At 43.9% G+C, this 23,563-nt stretch overlaps 1 protein-coding gene across 1 annotated transcript; it reads left to right on the top strand.

Moving 5' to 3' along the window:
• The first annotated feature begins 1,531 nt into the window (after positions 1–1,531).
• Positions 1,532–23,537, top strand: LOC136435874 (uncharacterized). Its single transcript, XM_066429586.1, has 22 exons — positions 1,532–1,627; positions 6,221–6,370; positions 8,119–8,304; positions 8,491–8,617; positions 14,871–15,081; positions 15,395–16,343; positions 16,479–16,634; positions 17,017–17,039; positions 17,707–17,840; positions 18,013–18,057; positions 18,180–18,235; positions 18,353–18,460; positions 19,063–19,218; positions 19,411–19,506; positions 19,702–19,803; positions 20,090–20,200; positions 20,347–20,521; positions 20,692–20,804; positions 20,978–21,071; positions 21,331–21,416; positions 21,592–21,751; positions 22,135–23,537. The coding sequence occupies exons 1-22, from the start codon at positions 1,547–1,549 to the stop codon at positions 22,332–22,334; spliced, it is 3,519 nt and encodes a 1,172-aa protein (XP_066285683.1). The 5' UTR covers positions 1,532–1,546; the 3' UTR covers positions 22,335–23,537.
• Positions 23,538–23,563: the final 26 nt, after the last annotated feature.

Genomic DNA, 23,563 nt, shown 5'->3' with positions numbered 1-23,563 from the left:
ATGTTTATTTAATTTGCCAAAGACTGTCCTTCCACCACCGTGACATCCCTAAACCGTATTGTCCAGGGAGATCAGTTTTGACCTCTTGTTGGTTTTGCTGATGTAAAGTGATTGCGTTTACTAATCCAGCCTAAAGACCAATTGCGTACAGGACAGGCACAAATCGCACAGATAAGACAGTTTTGTCTCCTGTTGTTTTTTTCGGCATGACATCAGTGACGCAGCTTTACTGAACTGTCCGAAAACAAAATCTCCGAGAAACTAGGAATCTGTTTTCTCAAACAGCTGAATACCAGTGGGGTGCGCGCTGTCCCAACAGGTCTCAGTTGGCTGGTGATTAGAAGTACAGCTTCTCTCATCCCGTTCTTTTGAGATGTGAAGTAGAAAGGAAGAGACAGCGACAATATGATTTTATCCAATTATAAGCAAGGACCACAATCATATAATCCCATCATTTCCACTGTTTAACGCAAAGTTGTTGACACATGATTTTTTAATGTTCGGCTTGAATAACTTCTGGTCGTTTGTCAGTCATCTTGCATGTGAAATATTGCCCATAATATTCATATGAAGCAAAACAGCAAGATCAAAATCCTAATACTAGTACCAGGTCTATTGTCACCTTCGTGCATGAGTTACTTTTGTCTGCGGTTCATAAAGTTCAAGTGATAGACATTGTTTTCTGAAGGACGCCACCAATGCTGTATTTGAAAAAAAAATCCAGCCTGGCGTTCTTGTCTATCCCAGCGGGATTTGTACAATGCGATATTTTCAGTCCCCCTTGGCTTGTTTACCTCGGTCCAATGCCGTCCGGCTAGTTAAAGTCGTGCCTGTCAAGTTTAAGAAGGCTCAGCCTGTGGGCTAGTCGGTAGTACCTTGATGCCGAGATCTGAGGGCTGGATCTCTTGAGCCTGATCACCCGCACCGTGGTGTAAAAAAGATTCACCTTAAGAAGCAGGTAAAAGGAAATGGTTTAAGCAACTTAACTTTAGGAGTGATGAATATCTTTTTAACACGATAACATCAAGACGGGGCCCCGGAGGCTTTACACATGTGTGCTGTTAGCTTTTCTCCAAGGTTGGTAAAACCCATGAGGATTTCTCCTGACCTTTACTGTCTGATTATAGTGGTACTGTTTCGCTGGAGTATGTAAGACTTGATCCTGGCGGTGGAAGCAAAATTGAGTTTCAGCTTAATTGTAGCCCAGGCTCATTTTTTCGTTACCAAATTCTGCAACGCTTTTTGGACTTATTTATTTCCTATTTTCCCGAACCATACTAAAAGTGAACAGAACTGAAGAAAATCACGAAATCTGTAACGATAGAAGATGAAGTGATGCAAATCAACTCAACACTTTCGGAAACAGTTCTGTGGTATCGCATTCATTTTCAGGTTTGATTGAATCATCGATTAGCGTCCTGTGAAAAGTTTAGTTCTAGATCCCACATTGTACACTTGGTCACACGAGACGGGTCTCGCCACTTCTCTTCGCGCGTGGCAGCTCTGACCTATCACCAACCCCGCTGTCACGTGACCAGAGGGGTTGATGCTAGATAAGAGGCCACTTAACCGTTTGAGGTCAGTCCCAAAGCCAGGCAAACAACTTCCCGACGCGAGGACAAGACGGGTGAGTGCCGGGAAATATCGGGGGACCGTCGTTCCGTGTTTTTTTATTGCTTTGTTTGATTATTTATATGCTGCAGAGGGTTTAGTCAAGGGCAGCCATGTGTACTGTCTAGGGAGGGGTGCAGAAAATGTGGGAAAACAAAATGTATCGCGAGGTTGTAGAGAACTGACGGCATGTTCAACATCGTTCAGCGTTGACGTCAGGCATTGATTACTTGTCATAGATTTTCCACTTGACGACTTTACGGCATTGTTAGAGGAATTATTGGGTACTGATTCGGCCCGGACCTGCACAATGCACCCTCTATCTCAACACACTGTGTCGTGCGGAAGGTTAATCGATTGCTCATGTATGCTGTATGCGTCATAACAAGGCTTTCTTTGGTGGAATAGTATTCATAACTTAGGATTCTGGAGTATTTTAGTCATTGATAAGTGTAGTTGTTGTTCCATAGATTGGGGATAAGCTAATGTGCCATGTGACGTCAACTCAGCATACCTCCTCTTCAGTGTTCAGTGATCTAAATCATAGTATCGTTGACAGTTCTGTGTCACCCCAATGAATCGGTGAAAACAAACTAAACTTAACGCGAAAAACTACCCAGTCTTGTATTGTTGAGTTGTGGGTGGTCAGACCAAGCCCACCTCAACTGTTATTTTTTCCTGGATGTCCATTTTTACAGCTCAACAAAACAGCACTGTTTGTAAAAGGAACGCTTGAGAGATGACAAAGTATTTGAAGATGTCAAAACAAGATAGATAAGGTAATTAAGATGCAAGTTTGCTTTCCTCGTTGTGTTTATAATTTTGACGCCAGGTGTAAACAACAGTTTCCTTGGATTTCAAATGTTGCACACACATGAAGGATACACCTTGACGGGAGCTTGTTTTTGAATCTTGGTAATTTGCGGTAGTGGAGAGAGATTTAATCGGGGTTAGAAGTGACAATACCGGACCAGCGCCGTTGGGCACGTCTGCTTTCTCTCCTGTACAGACACCACGTGCGACAACAGTCTGATTACACCTGTATTGTCCAGGCGAACTCAGCCGACGCGGCCGCGGGCGGACAAACAGTTCCGTTTGCCTTTCTGACAGCTCCTTGTACTATACACACATGGGTGCTGTCACCTTTCTTTGCATTTCCCGCGCTGGGATTGAACTGTGATGTTGACTTTATGTATCGTCCTTTCTGTAAATAAGACCAACAATGTCACTGCAAATTCAGAAAGAAATACCGTATGGGCACCGGGGCCAGGAAGACCTGATCATGATGCTTTGAGCTTAGCTGGTCTTTGTGATCAAAAGACGTCATTTATCAGTGCAATACCGCTGTGGGCACAAGGTCTGATTGTCTTTGACGGATATGACCCGTGGCATGCTCATTCCGGAGCTCATAGGAAGGCCTGTAATTATGGAACGGCCGCTGTCTTCTAATCTTACAGGTTTGAGTCAAACTACAGCAAACCTTGGAGTGGTAGCATACAGAGCTCATGATATTTCAATTACACTAGCTTTGATGCCGAGAGCGCTAAGGCATTCATCAAAACAAGGGAGAGACAAGTTTGAGAGCGAGGATTAGAGGACTAAAGGTCAATGACCATTTGTTGCAAATCAGAGAACCGTATCATGTGTGCTGTGAAAACATTTAGTGACCGATCAGAAATCATTTAGATTATGCACCTTTAGTCGTTCATTTCTGCCATTTCAGTTGGGGTCTTAAATCTTGCACATTCGTTTGTTTACGTTTTGTTGTGTTTACAGTCTGTTTGGCCCACGACACTGCAGTGATTTAAGAGCTGCAACTATTGTTGTTGAATACCTTCACGGTCTGTCTTAGCGAGGTATGGCCTCCCCATGATGCACCTGTTCCACCCACCTGTTGATTTGGTGCAGTACCGATAAAATCCGCTACGTATGCTGCTGCGCCGCATGTTAGAGTGAAGCGGCTCAGCATAGACGAATGGTTGCTGTTCAAATGGAACCTGATTTTCTAACAGAGGAGATACATGTATACTGGAAGCTTAGGAGTGGGCAACACTTCATGATTCTATAAGGCTATTACATAAGCACTCTTTCTGCGCATCTATCTTATCAGTAACAGCGTCTCCATAGTCAAACGGTAAAGCATGTTCACTTTCAAGTAGAAGATACAAAGAAACACTGTCTGATAAAATATCAATATCAAGGACGCCATACCAAGCTTCCAATGAGGCAAGCTCGTTGTTGAATGTAGCCAGGGCTCTGTAGTACCAGTAATTGGTCAGCAGGGCTTTTATGTGGACAATCTAGACATATATCAAGAGTACATGAACCACAATATAGACTACCTGTTTCCAGGGGAGCACAGGTGTGCCGATATTTGTAATTGAGAGAGATTTGCCTTTATTCTTAGCAGTAAGAATATTTACGTGCGTTATTTGAAACGTATTGTACTACAGGTCACAGAACGTGATTTTGACCTTCTATTCTCTATTGACTGTACTCCTTAACCTGTTATATGGCAGGTTTGTTGATTTTTCGTTGACTTCATTTTACACTGCAGTAATGACTACATTATACCTTCATGAATCAATTCAGAGACAGTTATGGGCTTTTATTTGGTAGATCGTGTGGTTAAGTTAGATTCTTATCTATGTCTGCTTTCATAACGCCGAAAGTCTATTGTCCTATGTGTGCACTGTTCACGGCAATTTATCGTTACCCGAGTACAAAGATAGGCTGCAAAAATGTTTGACATCTTTCCTAACGTAAAAAATGGCAACATTGGCTGTCACGGCTACAATAGCAATGGTTTATTGGGAACAAAGTATCTGTCAAGTTCTTCATATTGACTTTTCGCATTAACCTTACGCGTGGTTGGTCCCCTTGTTTCACCCGACTAATAATAGTCGCACCAGTCATTCTATTGTCAAGGGTAAGAAAGGAAGTGTGTTTCTTTAGTAAGGCTGACTCAGCTGCCTGTCACTCTGCTGACATAATACAAGTTCAAGGCTGAAAAACACGAACGAAGTACATTCTTGGCGGAATATTTCTATGCGACAAGAGATAGATGACAGCTTCTAAAATCTTATCTAGACGAAAGTTGACGTCGTCACTAAAACGTATACGTATGCTCGTATTGAGAGTCTTCAAGTTACGCCCGTTTTGACACAGGATATTCTCTGTATCGTGTATCCCACACATCGGAAGTTCCTATAGACTGGTTTACTATGGTAATGGTGTTAGCGTGTTCAGCAGTGCGAACTTCCAATCGTACGATCTGTTTTCTGAGGAAATCGTTGGAGACAGTTTACAGGCACACCTTGGTGTTTTCTATACCTCATGGTGTTTGATTACCCGGTTGATGTACGTAGTGTTTGGATCCCGTGTCCGGACCTTGATAACCATCACAAGGTTCTTCAGTCCTCTATCCGGGACACCCTAACCTTGCCAGGATGTGTACTTCACGCAGAAGTTACTCGTTTACCGCCAACAAGTTTGTCGTTAAACAAGAAGTGAGTTGTAGTAAAAACAGGGAACGCAAACACGAATTGTTCCAAACCATCTTTAGAGCAGCAAACATGTCCATCCGGTCAGGAAAGTGCGCTTGATGTTATCTGTTACAGGTTCTTTAAAAGGGAATGTGGCCTATCGGTGCAAATGACACATGTCACATTGTCAATGGAGTATAGAATACACAAGAAACTCACGAAAACACAACCACAAAGAGTTGGGACAACAACGGCACGGTTATGAAAACTTGGGGAGCTAAAGCAGGGTCTAAGCCTTCGAGGGGGTAGGAAATAACAACACATTGTGGCCGCTCTTTGAGCAGGTTGTCGGGAGTACGAATAGCCGTGGCGGAGCAGTAGGGATCAGTGGTGCTGTATGGAGCGCGTCTGTGGGCGCCTGACTATTATGTCCTCCCATCACAATAGGGCGGGTTCCTGTGGGTTTGCTTTAGCTTTTGTATAGTTTACACGGATCGGTTGGACAAAATCGTGGCGCCATCTTGGGTCCCCGCCTCCGATCCCGTCCGTTGCCATGGAGACTATTGTGACCACGTCACTTGAGGGACGACAGCCGCCGTACCACAGGTGTCGCGTGTCATACCGCCGCTCTCGGGCCAAGGACCCTGTCGGCATTTTTTTTCTCCCGTGGGCTTCCCTCGGCAGTTCTCATTCGGGAGGTAGAAACGACCCACCCTACCATGGGCGATGACTTATTACGCGAGAGACTAGGTGCCTTAGACGACGTCGTGAGCACAAGACCAAACCGTCTTGGTACAGGACAAGGAGAAGACTGGCTAACGGTCCGGCCGCAGTAGTAGCGATTAGGCTAGGTTAGAGTTAGGGTGTTGTAACGCAAGGGTACCACCATCGACGTGCTGTTCGTGAACGGCGAAAAGACCTGTTGGAATTCTACCCTTTGAGTTCATCGAGCGATCCACGACAACTGTAGTACACTTTGCGCCCGGAACACAGTCGGACAGGGTGACGGAAAGGAGGAACTACCTGATAGTACTTCCCTCCTGGTGTGAATCATCTCAGAGAATAGAATAATCATGGCAGGTAGACATTGGTGTGTTGACGACGAGGTGAACTTTATTATCCAGGATCTGAGCGGGTCTGGTGTGACGAGGAGGGCCAGTGCACCGGACATCACCAGGAGGAGACCCAGTCTGCCCACCGACGGCAGGAGAGCCGCGGAGGCCGAACGGAGCGGACAGGAGACGGGACACCGGGACCTGCACAACGCACTTCAGGTTAGAAAGTCTCCCTTTATGTCTCTCACAATACTATAGGCATTGATAGAAAACATCTTTGTGGCATCCCAAAGCCTGACATTCATTCACTATTCTTATGTTCTCTTGACGTACATACGCTCTGCTAGTACTGTATACTCTTGCCCGTGCCAGCTTATACGTGGTCATTTGCTTTCATACCCGTATTATGATAACCTGTGTAATAGAGATAGCCAGATTGGATGGGGTTGTTCTTGACAGTAACGGTAAAATCGTCGTAGCTGCTCCGAATAATACTTGTACCATGTTGTTGTTCGTAACGGCATAGTTATACATATTCGGTTAGTACTACTCTAGGTGCATCACGTAGCATGTTGACAAACATATCAATCATAGTAGACTGCAGATCAATGCGCATCATTCATGTGTTACGATCCGTGCAACTGCGAGGTCCCTGCCTCTCTTTTTCGGTCCTCCTTTGTCATACCAGTCCCTAATTATAGTGCACGGTCGTGCCAGTGAAGTACAACTTTAGCCTATAGTGAATAAGTCACCGTGCAATGGTGAAGCAATCAATGTCAGATATGAATAGATACTTCAGATCGGTAGTAAAATGTATCAGTCTGGCTCGTACCAACACGGGAACGCTGTGGAGTGCCTTGTGGAGCCGGACTTCGCTTCCCCATGTTTGGTTGGAGATTTCTGTTTTTTGTGTGTAAGTGTGATCTTAATCACGCTAATCGTCCTCTTGGTTGCTGGTTTTCTTGTAACAGCTGCTTCCTGCCTAGTTACGGACCCAACACATAGTAGCGTTTCTAGACCGGGGTATAGGTTGTTAAAACGATGCTATCTTCTTCAATTAGCGAAGAGAAATGTGATTGTACAATAAGAACGACCAAGATGGCGTCTGGGCGATCTTCAAAATGCCCTAAAATCTCTAATTATAACAAAGTTTGACCGAGGAATCTGACTTTGTCGGCTTTACCTTAAAGTTCTTTCTTAAGCTTATAAGGCGTTGAATCTCCCTAAACACTCTTCTGTCTCATGGTAGTTGTGGAAGAAGCGTTTCCTCAGCAGTTGACACACTGAGTTATAAATAGCACCAACAACCCTGTTATTAGTAGACAGAAATGACAAGGCGGTTAGCATGTGACAACAAACCGTACAGAGCTGTGATGGGAGGGCAACAAGTACCACCACGTAACAATCGATTAAACCCTCTCACCCGTTGGCAAGGAATCAGGTGTATGTACCAACGTACACGTGGAGGACCTTGTGTTGTTGGAAGGCCATACTATAACAACGTTGATCCCAAGTTTATTTCAAGGGTTACTGTATCAACTTTCCACACTCTGCACTATATACAGCTTTCTGGGTCGCCACTTTGTCAGGAAGTCACCCCGGTATGTGGCAATGTTCTCTTTTATCGTCCTAGTAAATGCCTCTCTCTTGCTTGTCTGAGGATGCCCACTTGACAGTGATAAGTAACTGGTAGAATCACAATAAGCTACGTCGGCTGCATAATCATTGGCTCTGCCGGCCAATCTAACACATCATCAAACACTATCGGGATAGTCCTTTTGATTAAAGATAAACATTACAAAGGAGTGTGCACTAGATACATGAACTGCTAACTGTCGTCTGAGAGGAGATTGGTTGGAAACAATCGGTCTTTCTTTGTTATTTGGTGGCGGCCGTTTTCTTCATAACCCACATCCATATTTGCAGTAGAACATAGTATAACAAGGAAATTCTGATTGCATGTTTAGGTTATCCAGAAGACAATCGTGGCCATGTCGGAGCCGCGCCCTCCCCCCAGGACGACGTCCATTTCGTCCATCCCTGACGCAAGCTCCGGGACCTCGCCCAAATACCCCGGGCAGATGGAGCGCGGCCAGATGGCTGACTACGAGGCTACCTTCATGGCACTCGAGCGAGAGAACGAGATACTAAAGGTGAGAACCGTTTTTTTTAAATGTCATGTTTTACATTCACTAGAAATCTGTGTGATCTTTGCACTGTTCAAGTCTTTGTAGATTTTATTTTTGATTGTTCTGAAATATACGCTGCCTAAAACGTTCATTTGCTATATGGTATTTTAACCCTCAACAAGATCTCACCAACTTTCCCCATGTCTGCAGAGTAAGCTCCAGAACGCAATGCGGCGGGAGATCCAGGCTCTGCGCACCAGTAAGAAACTGGCCCGGGACAACCACAAGCTGAAGCAGGTCGTGCTGAAACAGGAGGAAGCGGGGCACGCGCAACAAGGTAGGATTCACTGTGGCTTTTTTAAAAACATAATCAAAGCCTGGATGCCATCTATTTGTGGAACGATCGGTAGCTGCTCAATAATCAAGACCGTAGATTATAGTATCCATGTTGTCTGGATTTTGTTAGTTTAGCTTGTTTGTTCAGGACCTGAGGTTGTAAAATCGCCATCAAAGGCTTACATCTTTTTCACAGGCCTTTGAATACTCATGAATATATACCAACTAGTCACAACACATACATACACACCAGCAGATTACAGCCAACAATACTTAATTGTCAGAAGACACAACAACTGACAATAAGGGATACTTTGTGTTCTTCATTCCTTTCTGTTGTACCATCAATTGAAGATATTTAGTATCACCCCCTGCTATCAGATAATTAGCTACAATTATTCCTAACCACCCCACTTACCCGGCTCAGGTACAGGTGTGCACACAAGGTAAGGTACCAGCTACAGGTACTCTAACAAAGTGGACCACTATCCACAATATTCATACCGGCAAAAAAAGTCAGTTTGTATAGCTGACCTCTTGTGTGGAGTGTTAGCCTGCGTCAATTGACCTTTTCTAGAAGATTATTTCCATTTAGATTTTCAAGGGCTTCATGAATATTTAGTATATTTGTCAACAGTGTCCAATTTTAACGGGACGTTTAACAGCATATTTTCCGATACGCGGACATAAAAGTTCTCTATTATGGAAGTTTGATGTTTTTGTTTGATACGCCTAAAGTTACAGTGAACGATTTTGTAGATGTTATGATTCAGTTAAACAATCAAATCACCTAATCATATACTGTAGATTGTGTTGACTTTGTAAAATACACTAATTAGATGAAAGTCTGACTAACCATTCTATTGCTTGTAATCCTTTCGGCAAACAGTCAAAATGAAAGACCTCTCTCTTTTTTCGGCCTCTTATGAATGAGAACATTTGGATCATCTAGAAGTATAAAAAGTAGGTTTGATCGTGCAGTAGTGTCCTTTAGTGATAGTGGACACTAATGAATAACACCGAGTCTTGAAAAACGCTAACGCTCTGAATTTGGCGCTGGAAAATTGAAATCTGTTCCGATCAAACATTTTGTGAGAAACTGTACTTGACAGGCGTATCACTTCTCTAAATTCCTGAGGCCTTTATTCCGTTTTTCCCTCTCTGTGTTGGCGCAACAAACTAACCAAAACAAACGAACAAAAGACTGTCAACGTCCTCTCACAAGGTTAGAGTCGGATGTTTAACCTTACATACTTCACAAATGCATCACTGGCCAGTTTCCAGAGACATGTTTTCTATAAGAGTGTGGGGAAACAAGACGCAACGACAAATCTTATGTTTTTGTCCCCGACCGGAATATATCTTATTTGTGTGTGGTATTTAAAGAAAGGGCATGTGCCGAGGGCTGTACGACAATAAAGGGAGGTGGCCCTCCTTACATCTGCACATACCGACTCGGTGTGTCAGCCGTGACCACACGAAAAGCAGGGGGAAATTCTAGACACATGTACAAGAGAGACGTGACGTTTGTGAGCGGTTCTATGCGGTGTGAATTGACCTGGTTTCTGCTCCATGTTTTTTTGGCCAGGATACGAGAAAAACACGCGTCCTAAATAGTTCGGATACCAGAACCACCTATTCGCACTCACATACCGACCGCCTGCCCACCAAAACGTCTTATCCATACAGAACGCGCGCAAAGTCTCGACATTTTACCTTACAGGGTGGTAAAGATGTGATTGTTATTGAATTTTTCCTTGAACTTCTGTAGGAAACCCTATCCTTACCCGAGGACAAGTTGTCGCCACATTACTTTTACACTTATCCCAACAAAAGAAACAGAACTTTGACAGAAAGTATCGGTTGTCGGCGATGACAATGCCGGAGTATGTGTACACTGCCGGTCGGGCATGTATGGGCCCCTTTCACCGCGTGTTTTCCTAGCGAGAGGTATTGACTCTATACGGTAAGGTAATACATAGCTGTCACCTGCTCTCTCGGCAGATTGACAGGACATAGAAAGGCTCCCAGCCAACGGTTGCTCCCAACTAATTTCTCTATTTACCTTCGATTCGGAGGACTCAAATGGCCTCTTGATGATTTGGCGTTGATAGGGTAGGAAAAGTCAGTAGCCTGGCGGTTGAACAATGCACTGATGTGATTTGAAGGCGGTTCTTTCATGAGCTGCAATATTCACCCTTGGCGGTGACCACTAATTAATGACAGAAAGATACACTAAAAGGAACAAAGAAACGCGTAATTACTTCAAACGTCGGTGACGATTAAAGTTTTCCCAACACTCATTTGGCCGCCAAAAAACTTTTGTTGATATTTCGGCTTTACATCCACGTCTGGGCGGTAATTAATGACTAAACAGTGTCTAAACAACACACGATACGGTGGAAAGTGTAGGCTGGGATATCGTTATCCTCGGTTCATTGCCGACAGGCCCAAGTGTGTTGTAGTACGTGCGGAAACGTGAAATGGTAGACAGGACAGCCACGTGCACCCCAGGACCACCCTGCCTCAACAACAGGAACTAGAACTCTCTCAAGTACCCGTCTGTAGTCTGTACCCAGAACAGGTAATACAGAGATCAGGGTGAGGCACGGACCTCAAACTGTAACGAACGCCGTTCAACGGTACAAACGGTATATCTTCATATGAAAGGTTTTCCTAGACCCAAATTATCTTCTTCCTCTTCTTCTTCAAAATACCCTCTTAATTAAGATGAACTTTTTTATATGATGTAACTCGTTACAATAGGAAATATGATGATGATGATGATGGTGGTAATGAATTATGTGATCCAGCCTAAGAGAATACAACTCAGTTCTATCACTATTACCTCAGCCGTAGCTCCAAGGTAAAGAATACAAACTTTAGTATATTGTATAAACTTTTCAAATTGTTGCCGATATTTCCCATGTATCTACACAATGAATCCCCCAAAGTGATGAGGATGATACTGATCCTGATAAGTGGTTGCCTTAATACGAGATATCCGACACTTAGCTTCCCTTAAGAGAATGTCTATTGAATATATGGTGACAGCGTGTTATCTGGTCCACTCCCTTCTTCGTCTTGTGGGGTCCCGCATTATAGGTCATCATAGAAAATAAGTGCTTTTGTTGACTCCAGGACTATGAGAATGATATATATGGGATAGGCACGTGTTTTATGTCATTCTACAAGGTTGAGAGATGAGAAATGGACTTTTTTCGTTTGTGTAATGTTTCGTACTAGGTCATCCATGGAGAAGGAAAAGGCAAATTGTTTTCTTCTAATCTCTTCGAAATAGTACGACATCCCGGTATAGAATTGAGACAAAGAAACGTATTACAGCCCTTCACAATAGACGCCACAGAACACGTTTGGATAAGAAGGTCTGACAATAGGAGTGCCGCGAAACACCGGCAACCTCCATACAAAGGACGCGTCCAGTTATTTTCGTCGCCATCTGGCGACACCTGAAACTACTGAAGAACACACCTGAGCATTGCTCCAGTAAGGTTCATAGGTCACCGGGGTGCACTGGTATTGTGTAGAATCAAAACACAGGGACAAAGCGCGCATGCTTTTCTTACAAAGTGATATAGCTTTCCCCGCAGATTCTGTCCGGTCACCTGACAGAACCTAACCTCTGGGTGAAAGGACTGTTAGCCGTCTTGTTTCCTTTCCAATATGGCCGCCTCGGATGAAGATTCTTGCATTGGGAAAGGGATTATTTTTGAATCGTGCTGCTCCTCATTGTCACATGCTTAATTTTTCGGCGCAAATTAGGTGTTTCTATTATATCAATTATCAATTATTTGGATGATATCATTTGGTCCCCTTTACCGCCTAGTTATATTGACACTTTTCATGCTTCGTACTTCTTGCCTTTTGAACGAACAAAGAAAACAAACAGCATCGTCAGGTTACGTACATGAATAAAAATAGATGTAACACAAATAGTGACATATTCACAGGTATGTGTATTGCATGACAAAACATACCGGGCGGTTGATGAACTCTAAATAATTTTGAACCAGTGGTGGGCGGCGTGTTTTTCTCTTGATGGCTAAAAGGCATTGTTTCCTTATTAGGCTATTTTTTGATATCAAGAACTTTTTCTTAGATGTGTACATCTTGGATCTGTGATTTTTTTCCTCCTTCAAAAAGACAGTCCTCTTTTTCTTTCATAGTTCATCCAGAGAAAAGGGCTATTTCACCTTGCTCTAAACAATGTGGTTATAGGTACTTCCTTGCTCTAAAGCGATCACAAACACCGTGTCTTTTTCTGGTTACTTAACGTCGACACTTTCTACAAGTTACAGACGCTGTTTGTTCTGTGATAACACACCTAAAGAGCACTTGAAGTAGATCAACATTTGCTGCTCAGAACTAGAGCAAATATTTTCACTAACAGACTCGGTTCCTCCGAGCAGCCGTGGTTTGGATCCTTAATGGAGCGTGAAGATGTTCTGTGTTATCGCCGTGGACGTGGTCTTTCTGAGAGAACTGTAATCAATACGGGACAGCAGTGTCAAGACTGCATTATTTTACGGTAGAGCAAGGAAAATATTGATATCATTGGAAGTTTTATCAGTCGATTTAGTCCTATCTATACAAATTGAATTGTTTCTTTAGAAAGAATGCACGGAGAACAAGAGAGAGAACAAAATAAGCCTTTGGAAGAGAAGAGACAATAAAACGGTATAACAAATGACCAATGTACATTGTACTCATGTCTGGAAAGGGATTTCTTTCATGATAGGGACCTATGAAAGTGGGACACGTGATAATGAAGGGACTTTTCATCTCTACTGCATAAAAATAGAGTAACCCAAATCTACAACTGCAATGGAAGGTCCTCACACTTGTCTCGCGGAACGTGCCCTGCCGTGGTGACGGTTGGGGGGGGGGGTGCTTAACTCCGCCTAATGGCCGCAGACCCTCTTCTGGTCCCACCTGACGCCAGCTCAGGCGTGTTAGACCCACAGATCAGCGGCATGTCTGGCTTAATGTGCCAAAAATAGACACGGACTGGTCTATCCTTGTAGTGCATTACAACACAAGTGGCCCGTGTCAGTATTGATTAAGTAGCAATTAGCAGTCACGAAAAATAAGATTTTGGAATAGTAAAGCTTTCTTTCTTTCTCCTCAGTAAAGTTTGAGGTTGTTGAGAATGATGAACGAGTGAACAAAAATGTTTAAACGTAATCTATTGGCGCATGTTCTTTCACGGAATGTTCGGTAAATCATTACTTAGTTGTCAGGTTTGTTATTTCGGTGGAGCCAGGTTGCGGGCACTTCGCAAGCTTTCACGAGTCACTTTCGGCACTTAAACGGTGAGAAGTGAGTATGAGTAAAACATACAACTCAACCACAAGAATGTGCGGGTCGTCGCCTAAAAGTAACAGCATCCCAACGCTTGCGCAGATAACGTTTTGTTTAGTTGTTATTCTGCCTCGTCCCACTCAAGACCAGGTACTTTTCCCCTTTGACTGACATTTTGGAGGCTCTGTAGAATTTCTTTCTGCGACTGGTGACAGGACAGCTTTCGGGCAGGTCTTCTTGCTTTAAGTGACGATTGTCCGTTCACGCTGTGTGCAGCCTGATCCATTTGCGACGTTGTGCCCCATTTGAAGTCAATAGAAAGCGAGGACTACTGGGAACGCCCGGTGTTCAACAGACATTCCTGAACTTCTGTCCCAGCCCTGTACTCCTTCGTCTGTGCCGCCTTCAACAGCGATTGTGCACTTACGGGCTTATATTAGTAGCGTTATACATTCTTACTTAACATCCTTGATCGACCGCTGAAGTGTGAACCCTTTCAATCACGGTAGGGGTCGCTTCTTTCCCAGCGTTGAGACAGCCTACAATTTGGACATTCTTCTCTTCACTCAACGTTGTAAGTAATTCGCGTGGCTACCTCGTAGTTTGGATTCCTCCCTTATGTTACTTGCCATCTTCTTGATAATGTACCCCCCCCCCCCCCTTCCATGCCCCCTGTCCTTGTAACGTGTGATCCGGACACGCCTGCTGGCGTCGTCTGAAAGATCGGCAGCCTCCGGGATTATCCCTAAGATGACAAGTTGGCGAACAATAGTTACTCAGAAAGAACGAAAACTCTGGGAATGCACCACACGTAGACTGGCTAAGGTGCTTATCACCAAGCCAGGCATAACAGACTGTCATACACAAGGTCTGAGACACAGACACGGCGTGTACCGGTGGGTGTTGAACTTGTATTTTGTCGTCCTCCCCAGGGCACCTGTCTCTACCGAAGCACGCTGGACTGTCGTCCGCCGCGCGATGCCGGTCCCCGATCGACATGGAGGCGCCGACGGTGGTAGGGAACGGTCAGCAGGGACAACTGCCCATCCACCACGAGAGGAGCAACTCTGGGGACGACACGCTCTCGTACCCGAGGGACGACTCGGATAGCGCCATCGTCATGGAGAGCGACATGTCTCAAAGGTCAGCTGACATGAAATTGTTTTAGAACAATGTTTATTCATGTATACAGATAAACTTTCCAATAAATGACGGTTTCAATTTGGCCATGTTTTTGTTCCCATTAACTAGTGTTAATCTTAATGACCAGTTGAGTTTTTTTTCTGCCATTGCTCTTTATTCAGTTTACTTGTTATGCCTTGTCTATCGTTAAGTACTAAGGTTACCAAGCAGAGCTGAGCTTGTTTATCCTCCATTACGGCGACTTAGGATCATTTATCTTTTATTGTTCAGCTTTTATCTGCTTTGCAAATAACATATTTCATTCTTTTTTAAGGCATCCAAGTGACAGTGACGACACCTCTGGGTCCGGGGACGACCGCCATCTTGATATGTCAAGGACGAGGAAAGGTCAGACACCGGCTCGGAGCGTGTCCGTGGTTATAGAGCGACAACGTGGCCTGCATGTTGCGTCACCGGCAGGTCAGGGCAACAAGAACATTTACGGACAGCTGGAAATCACCGGAGATCGCCATGACGTTCGGTTCCCATGGCAACGCGATGTAGCTACTCAATGTGACTTTAATGCTGACGTCATGTGTAGCCGTTGTGCGATGGTCATCAGAGAGGAGGATGAAGGTGTTGAGAAGGAGAACATGCCAGCCGGCCAACCAACTGTCGTACGTAGAGAGAAGAGTAAAATCCAGATGACCAGGGCCCGGCCGGCGTCCGCCGACTGGTCCACAAGATACACAAGAACACTCGATAACAGTAACTTCAGGCCCGCCAACGTCACGAGACCGCGGCTACTGGCTGAAGAACTCACCGACGATGTGCAACGACGGCGAGCCGAGGCTGCTCGCATGTCCTTCGCCAGACGGACACCCCTGTCCCTGGACGCGTCGTCCGAACCGTTACAGGTGGTGAACCTGAGAGACCCCGGGCAGGGTAGGAGGGGCGAGAGGCCCATGTCGGACGGATGGGCCGACCAAAAGGTCCAATATGGCAGCGTGCCCTCTGAGAGCCTGTACTTCCCTCCTTCCAGCGACTCCCCAAGAGTTGTGCGGAAAGCAGCTGAGAGCAATGCGCGCAGGATGAGGCCGATGTCAGCAGACTGGTCAAACGTTTCTACCAGCTGGGGACCACAACCTCCGCAGGCACACTCAGGCTCCGACCCTGAAATCAGGGCGCGGGTGTTTGCACCAGACGTGCCTCCCATGGACTTTCAACAGCCAGAATCAAAACACTTGAACAGGACAACATCACTTCCGCCCGCAGCTTTCAGGGTGCGTAAACTTACCCACATAAACCCCATTAATCTTCCCTACCCGATTGATACATCCATTAGTCATTCGCATCAGTGCTTCCAATAACGTTATCAGCAAACCGAACTTGAAACATCTGTACCCAATGTTTTGTAGGATCAGCACAAACAGCTCCATGGCGTCGGTGTCAGCACGGTGGAGGAGGAGGATGACGGCCCGTCAGCTGACGACAGCTCCCCCAAACGGGCCAACAAAGGGTCAGGTTCTCCCATTGCCAACACTGACGGTTCTTCGGACGATAACTCTCCTAAGGTAAAGTCAACTTTTACTCGACGTGACGACTAAAACGTTTACCCTGGCATATTTCTACTTTTGCTACTATATAAAGCTACAACGTGTAGACTTGAAAGGTTGCAGTGATCATACTAAATCATAGCAAACCATACTATAGACATAAAGATATTTCAGACGGGAACTTGTCCTTGTACCCACAGGTTCATCTCAAGTACAGCAGGGCTCTGTAACAAAAATGACCATGACCTTAAACTTTATCAACCTTATCATTGATAAACTTTGCGTCATTTCAAGAAGATAAATGTAGGACTTAGACATCGGTGAAAAAAGGTTTCCGGTTGAGAATTGACAGTGTGTTGATCTTTTCAGATAACTGACCGTGCTGTTTTTGTTGTTTCAGGGCACGGACGATGACAGTCCAAGGTAAGCATACCACAAAACAACTATCTAATAGATGGTAGCTATGACCCTAGGCTAGGAGTCTCTTCCAAAGTCATGATAAGTTTCTTCAATTGAAGTCTTCTTCTCTTTTTGATCGCATACGACATGTAGAATGTCAGTAGCCTTCGCCTTACGTACCCAATGTCAATGAACTGGTTGACGCCCAACAATCGCACCGTGGTCTTAACGGATGAAACATGATTCCCACGTCCAAAGACAGACGTGATCACGCGAGATTTAATTGTAATTTGTGATAGACAGAACGCAGGAAACATAATCTCAAACAGCTGCCAGACGTCCTCGAGATATTTACTTGTCCGTGAATTCAGGTAGCACGTTCAGCGTCGTGTGCCGGGCTGATGTGAAACAGTACCCTGTGTGTCCGCTACGAGGTACAGGGCAGACAGGAATTGGCCTCTGTCTGTTGTAACAGACTTCGTTATAGCTACAAACTATTCTTCGCAAAAATATTCTTCCCACACTGAAAGTAGGTCAGAAATGTGGACGCTGTAGATGTAGCGTCCTGGTCTTAGTAGACATTTGGCTTGTGACTCGAGCGTTAGTCGGCTTTACTGTTACTGTTAATCAAACGCATGAGTCTGTACGGAGCGGACCTGACAATGATCCGTGCTGTGCTGCTGTTCTACAGAAAGCGGCGGCAGAAGAGAGCGCTGAGGCGGCGGAGTTCGCTGATCGTGAGCCTGCCTGGGCTGCAGGTGTCGCCGGGAGACCTGATCGTCTGTGAACCCGGGGATTATCACGACGGGCAGGCAGCGATAGCAGGTACGTCTGCAGTTTAACAATGAGAAAAATTATTGTCTCATTTGTGTTTTCTTCCAGCATTGATAAGAATAGTTTTCTACAGTAACATGTCTATTGGGAGGCTCTATAACTAACATTTGGGCAGCCCCAGTCTCGTCATTTTCTAAATGTCTCCAACTTGTTCCCTTTACAGCTCTTAAAGACAGACACAGAGGGTCTGCTGCTAACCTCCTTGAAGGTGAGTAACTCACTGTGATTCTCTACTAATTCATTCGTTTGGAAAGCATTTACTGCCATACCTGCGAGTAACGTGTGTGCGATAAACTTAGTGTTTTACTCACGCTGCATGTTTATTACCTTTTTCTACAGATGAAAAGAAGACGAAATCAGCATGGGCCTTCCTGAAGACGAACTTTGTAAGTTTTGAACCAAGCTTGTTCTGTTCATTTCCTCTTTCACATTAAAAACGACCAAGCAGACATATTCTGCTGACTAGTAGCTGAAGCTTATCAATCATTCCACCATCTCCACAGACCAAGAGTAAAGAGAAGGAGGAACGGAAGAAGAGCACAGCCTTGGAAGTCGCCCTGACCACCATCAAACAACGCGACCTTGGAGAGCACCATCTTCATGCCTACAAGGTATCATCAATCTTTTCAAAAGACCATATCTTCCACCGCACACAGTCTTACAACGATGTTTAAAAAAAAAAATTCACTCTGTGAGAAAAGCCACGAAGAAACTGTCCGAGTGGCGCGGCATCTAAGATTTGTTTTTGGACTCATACTAACCTCGAAAAAGCTGAGCACAAAATCCAAGCTTACTTCATTACTTCAGACCACCCAGCAAACGTGTGTATTTCTTAAGCGTGACAACTTGTTCTTCACGGTAAACACACATAGCAGAAGTCACGGCTCGTGTTACCGGTGTTTGTAGGGCTTGGCACGGAACCAGATCGTACCAGAGCCGGATGGTGCCGGAATCCTTTATCCAACTATGGCACCTGTGAACGTTAAAAGCAGTTCCCACGCACATTCAAACAACCGTTGAAATTCTAGTTTGTACATTAGATCAATATTAGCCCCCGTAAGTTAACGCAAGTGTTTTGGGGGGTTCAGAAAATATGCCACCGACGTTTTCGGGGGAAAGCTATTTCCACATTTTGCCGAGTGACCAATATTACTCACTGGAGCGATGGTTTGTTGTGTTAACCTTATAACCTTATTCTTAAACATGTTGTTAGCAGGACTCCCATTGGACAGACCTGATGGCCACCTCAGAGCTGGGCTTACCCTCCCTACCACTGACAGAGATGGAGAAAAAGCGGCGCGAGGCAGTCTGGGAACTCTTTACGTCAGAGTGTGTGTACCTGCTGGACCATCTCCTCATCCTCAAATATGTACGTCACTGTAGACTTACCTACGATCGCCTTAGATAATCAGTATTTTAGACTTTGATAAGAGGGTAGCTTACTTTAGTAAGGCTGGGGCTACAATACAATTAGTATCGATTAGTATAAAAGAAATGAAGTTGATTTTAATACGAAGCTCCAGTGAATTGAAAATGATCTATTGATTTCTCCCGTCTTCAGGTGTTCTTGGAGCCCTTACTAGAACTCCAGGAGCAGGGTCACGTGGCCTTCGTGGACACGCCCAAGCTTTTCGCAAACCTAGACGAGCTCTGTCAGGTGAGTCTGCAGCATTTGGTATTGTGTATGTGAAGTAATCCAAAAACACGCCATCACATTGGCCCGAATCTTCATTATAGTGCAGTCCTAAAGTGTGTGATGATTCATAATGTCTACCTTTTACGTTATGATTAGTTTAATTAAACATCACTGCAATGTATCTACATTGAAGTTCATTCCCGACTTTGTTTTCAGGCGAGTTCGTGGTTCTGTAAGGAGCTGCTGAACAACCTGTTGAATAACGTGACTCCCATGGAGTTCGGCAGCACGCAGGCCGTGGTCAATGCCTTCAACTCGGTACGTATACGTAACGTAGTACTAATATTGCTAACAAAAAATCATACAGGATTATGAAAATTACGTATGGTTGTCTGGATACTAGTAACTACGTGTCAGTATGCTTAACTTAATTTAGTTGAGATAGTCTTACTGAAACGTCCGCTTCGGCTAGCACGCTATTGAAAACCGAAGTACCAACTACCCATATTGTCTGTAACTTCAGTCTTTGTGCTAACGTTACATCGGGAACAATTATAGAAGACTTTTTCTTATTCAACATAACACAATGCCCTTTTCCTTGCAGTTTGGTAACCGAGTGTGTCCACCGTACCAGCGATACTGTCTCAACTACTCCAGTGCACTCTCCTACATGGTCGAACTGCGAAAGAACGAAGACTTCAAGGAATTCATCCAGGTACAAAAACGCAAACATAAAGCTTGCATCCACGACGACAAGCTCCTTTCCAAATGTCATTGTCCATCAAACGGTAGTGTCTATTTCAGTCTACTTAAATCATACACAAAATAGATATGAAACATCACTGCGCCTTGTCTTTCCAGTGGTGCGAACAGGACCCCCGGTGCAATCGGCTGAAGCTGTCGGACCTGCTGGTGGCCCCCATGCAGCACCTGACCAAGTTCCCGCTCCTGCTCAAGGACATCCGCAAGCGTACGGAGGACGCAGACGACAAGACATCCCTAACGGCAACTGTAGAATCTGTGGAGGAGTCTATAAGTACGACATATTCCTTTGACATTGCCCAGAGATAATGTATTATTTTCTTACCCCAAATTTCAAGAGCAACAATCAAATGTTTTCATCAACAATTTTCAGTTTGGTAAAGTAGCTATTGAACTTCCAAATATCTAAGCCAACTAAACTCTTGATTTGTCCTGTTTCCCCAGGAGAGTTAGAGGGGAAGGTGAAGTGGCTGACGAACTTTGAGCGTCTACAGGAGCTGCAAGAACTCATCGAGTTCCCCGCTATAGACCAGGAAACAAAGGCATATGTACCAGAGGTACGTTCATATCTAAACCATTACAAAGCTATTTGAAGATAAATTACCAACACAAGCTAAAAGATAAAGGGAAAACCCAACTGCATTCTAGGCCTGCAACAATGTGTGGTCTTAGTCTGTTTTAATGTTTAACACTGCAGCTGTCTATAATGTTTCCTCTGTTTATATCATAGTTTCTGAGGGCGACTCTGATGAAGCAATCCCACCAGAACATCCTGGCAGATCCAACAAGACAACTTCTGTATGAAGGGTCACTATGCATGCTAGGTATGTAAACGTTTTTAAATTTCTTTTAAATCTTTTATAGCCCTGCGCATCTGATACCAAAGTGATACATTTAACTTTGAGGCATAAGTCAATCTTGACTTTGAAAGAGTGGTGACAGTTTCTTGCCATTAAGTGCAAAAGATCATTTGATTTGATTCAATTCCAAGATGAATCTTCACATAGCTATTCATATTACCACACTATTATCATATGATTACTGTAACTTATCAGCTCTCTTCCTTGTTGATATTTCCAACAGAGAGCGGGAAGCCTGTTGATGTATACCTGTTCCTGTTTGATGATTTGTTGCTTATAACGAAGATGAGGAAAAATGCAGGGAAAAAGGTAAGGCTCTGTCTGAATTTCCCATTTACATTATAAAAATATCCAAGGCAACTTTCTCCAAAGTTACCATTCGACTTCTTTGCATTCCAATCAAGGCATCAGATACATGTATATGTTTGTTATATGTTATTGTATGTTATATATTGAGATATTACAATTCATGACTCGTCTTTAGAAACAATCCATGGACCAGTTCTCCCATGGCACCATCTCCTCTGTTTCGTCGCGGAAGGGTTCCCTGATGCACAAGGACGGACCAGTCTTCACAGTTTACAGACAACCTGTACCTCTGGACAGGCTGGCCATTCATGATGTCGACATTCCACAGTCTGTTGGTCAGTACAAACTATTAGACACATAACCTTGACTGGCTCTTGAGATTTGTTTAGTGGTAACCTCCAGTACAAAACAGAAAACAAAAATTATAAAAGTGTGATGTCTGTATGTCTGTAGTTTAACAGTTTAAAGTATAGCTGACATACTCAGTATTACTCAAAGCTGGCCAAGGCATTCCAACAGTGGCTGATAGCTAGCTATAGACCTGTTATAGGGTAATTTGAGCATGGTTAGAATGTAACAATTGTATATGTTCCAAAAAGTACATGAATGCAAGGTGAAGACTACAATGCAGAAGCTGTACGATTTACCAATATGTTCCCAACCCCTGAACCCTTTTCTGCTATACCGTAATACTAATCTAATCATCCCTTCCCCCCAGCTACTGGCCTGAAGCATGCCTTTGTGCTGGTCCATGAGAACCGGTTCCAGCACGCTGCAGCTGTCCTGACTCTGCAGGCCTCCAGCGAACCCATGAAGGTCACGTGGCTGGCCAACCTGAACAACGCCAAGGACAACTGGCGGGAGTTCCTGGACAGCCAGGACCAGCAAGGACAGGATGGTGCCACTGGGGAACAGTAGTCATGGAGATGACGAGACCATTCCATAATTAACCATCAGCAACCATGCGCTGCCCATGCTTACTGCACAAACTGAACATTGCTGAGAGATGTATCCTGAAAGAGTAGTCCAAAACGTTAGTCAGATTCCCTGTCATCCATTAACACCTGATTCTAAAAACGCTTAAGACAATCATTTACACAGATTTCTCATTATCTTTTCAGTTGTATCATGATGACAATGTTGTAAAGGAGTACTGTATTTGTAAAAGGCTGTCCCGAATAATTGTTGTCTCTGGCAAAGATGCAGGCAATCTGGAACCAGACAAGATAAACACTTCAGTCCTCAGGAGGACACAATAATCATTGTACGTGCTCATGTGTATCAAAGTTTTGCAATTTGAAACACCCGTTTTCTTTGCTGCATTATATTCAAAGCCACATAACCTAGGTTGCAGTATTATCTAGTATATATTCCATGTTTAATCATGTGCTTAATATAGTTTTGTTTCTAGCAGCATTGTTTTAAGTATCAACTATAACATCGTTTCTTGGAATGTCCCTATTTCATGTTCAATATTTCATCATAAAAATGTAAAAAAGTTAAACATTGCTGTAATATTGGTTTTTAGAAATCCTTAAACTGTCCCAGTTGACCTGGCTGCTATTAATCCAAGTGTATATTCCAATGGCAAAGTATTTCATTATCATTTTTGAGTGGTACTATAAGCAAGTCGGTACCAGTTTTTTTTTATCATCTATTATCATGCAGTACGATAGTAGCATGTGGTTGGGAAACATCACAAAGAATACCACCTCTCCAGTAATACTTGGTGGTTGGAGACATGGCATGTTCATGCAAGATGCTTTCATACTACATCTCTCATGCTACTGAAAGACCCTAAAGTATATCTAAAAATCAATGTATGTACTCATCTGCTCGTAGTGTTTAGTGTGTGACTGCTGAATTGGACTGCCAATTTTGTTCCACTGATGCTCTTAAGTTTCTCTACATGTAGCATGTAATCGTAAGCTTACCATGACATGGTTATTTGTACAGAGTACGGGATGTGTGGTCTGCTGTTCACAGGTATTCTCAGCTGGGGAAACATTTTCATACGAGTTTTGTCCAGCTAGTAGTCACTTCTTACAAATACACTGTATATGAACATTTTATGTGTTTTACATTTCACAATATGTACAATAAAACATTTTATAAGAAAAATCAGTTGTTGATTATTTGAGAAGTGT

Source organism: Branchiostoma lanceolatum, chromosome 5 (assembly GCF_035083965.1).
Source record: "Branchiostoma lanceolatum isolate klBraLanc5 chromosome 5, klBraLanc5.hap2, whole genome shotgun sequence".
Taxonomy (NCBI): domain Eukaryota; kingdom Metazoa; phylum Chordata; class Leptocardii; order Amphioxiformes; family Branchiostomatidae; genus Branchiostoma; species Branchiostoma lanceolatum.
The sequence above is the reverse complement of the archived record's forward strand: the minus strand, read 5'-3'. Positions and strand labels throughout refer to the sequence as shown.

Coding starts and splice junctions, on each gene's coding strand:
- LOC136435874 (XM_066429586.1), top strand. CDS start 1,547: ATGCTAGATAAGAGGCCACTTAACCGTTTGAGGTCAGTCCCAAAGCCA. Junction 16,635..17,016: donor CGGACGATAACTCTCCTAAG/GTAAAGTCAACT, acceptor TTGTTGTTTCAG/GGCACGGACGATGACAGTCC. Junction 21,417..21,591: donor GGAAAAATGCAGGGAAAAAG/GTAAGGCTCTGT, acceptor ACTCGTCTTTAG/AAACAATCCATGGACCAGTT.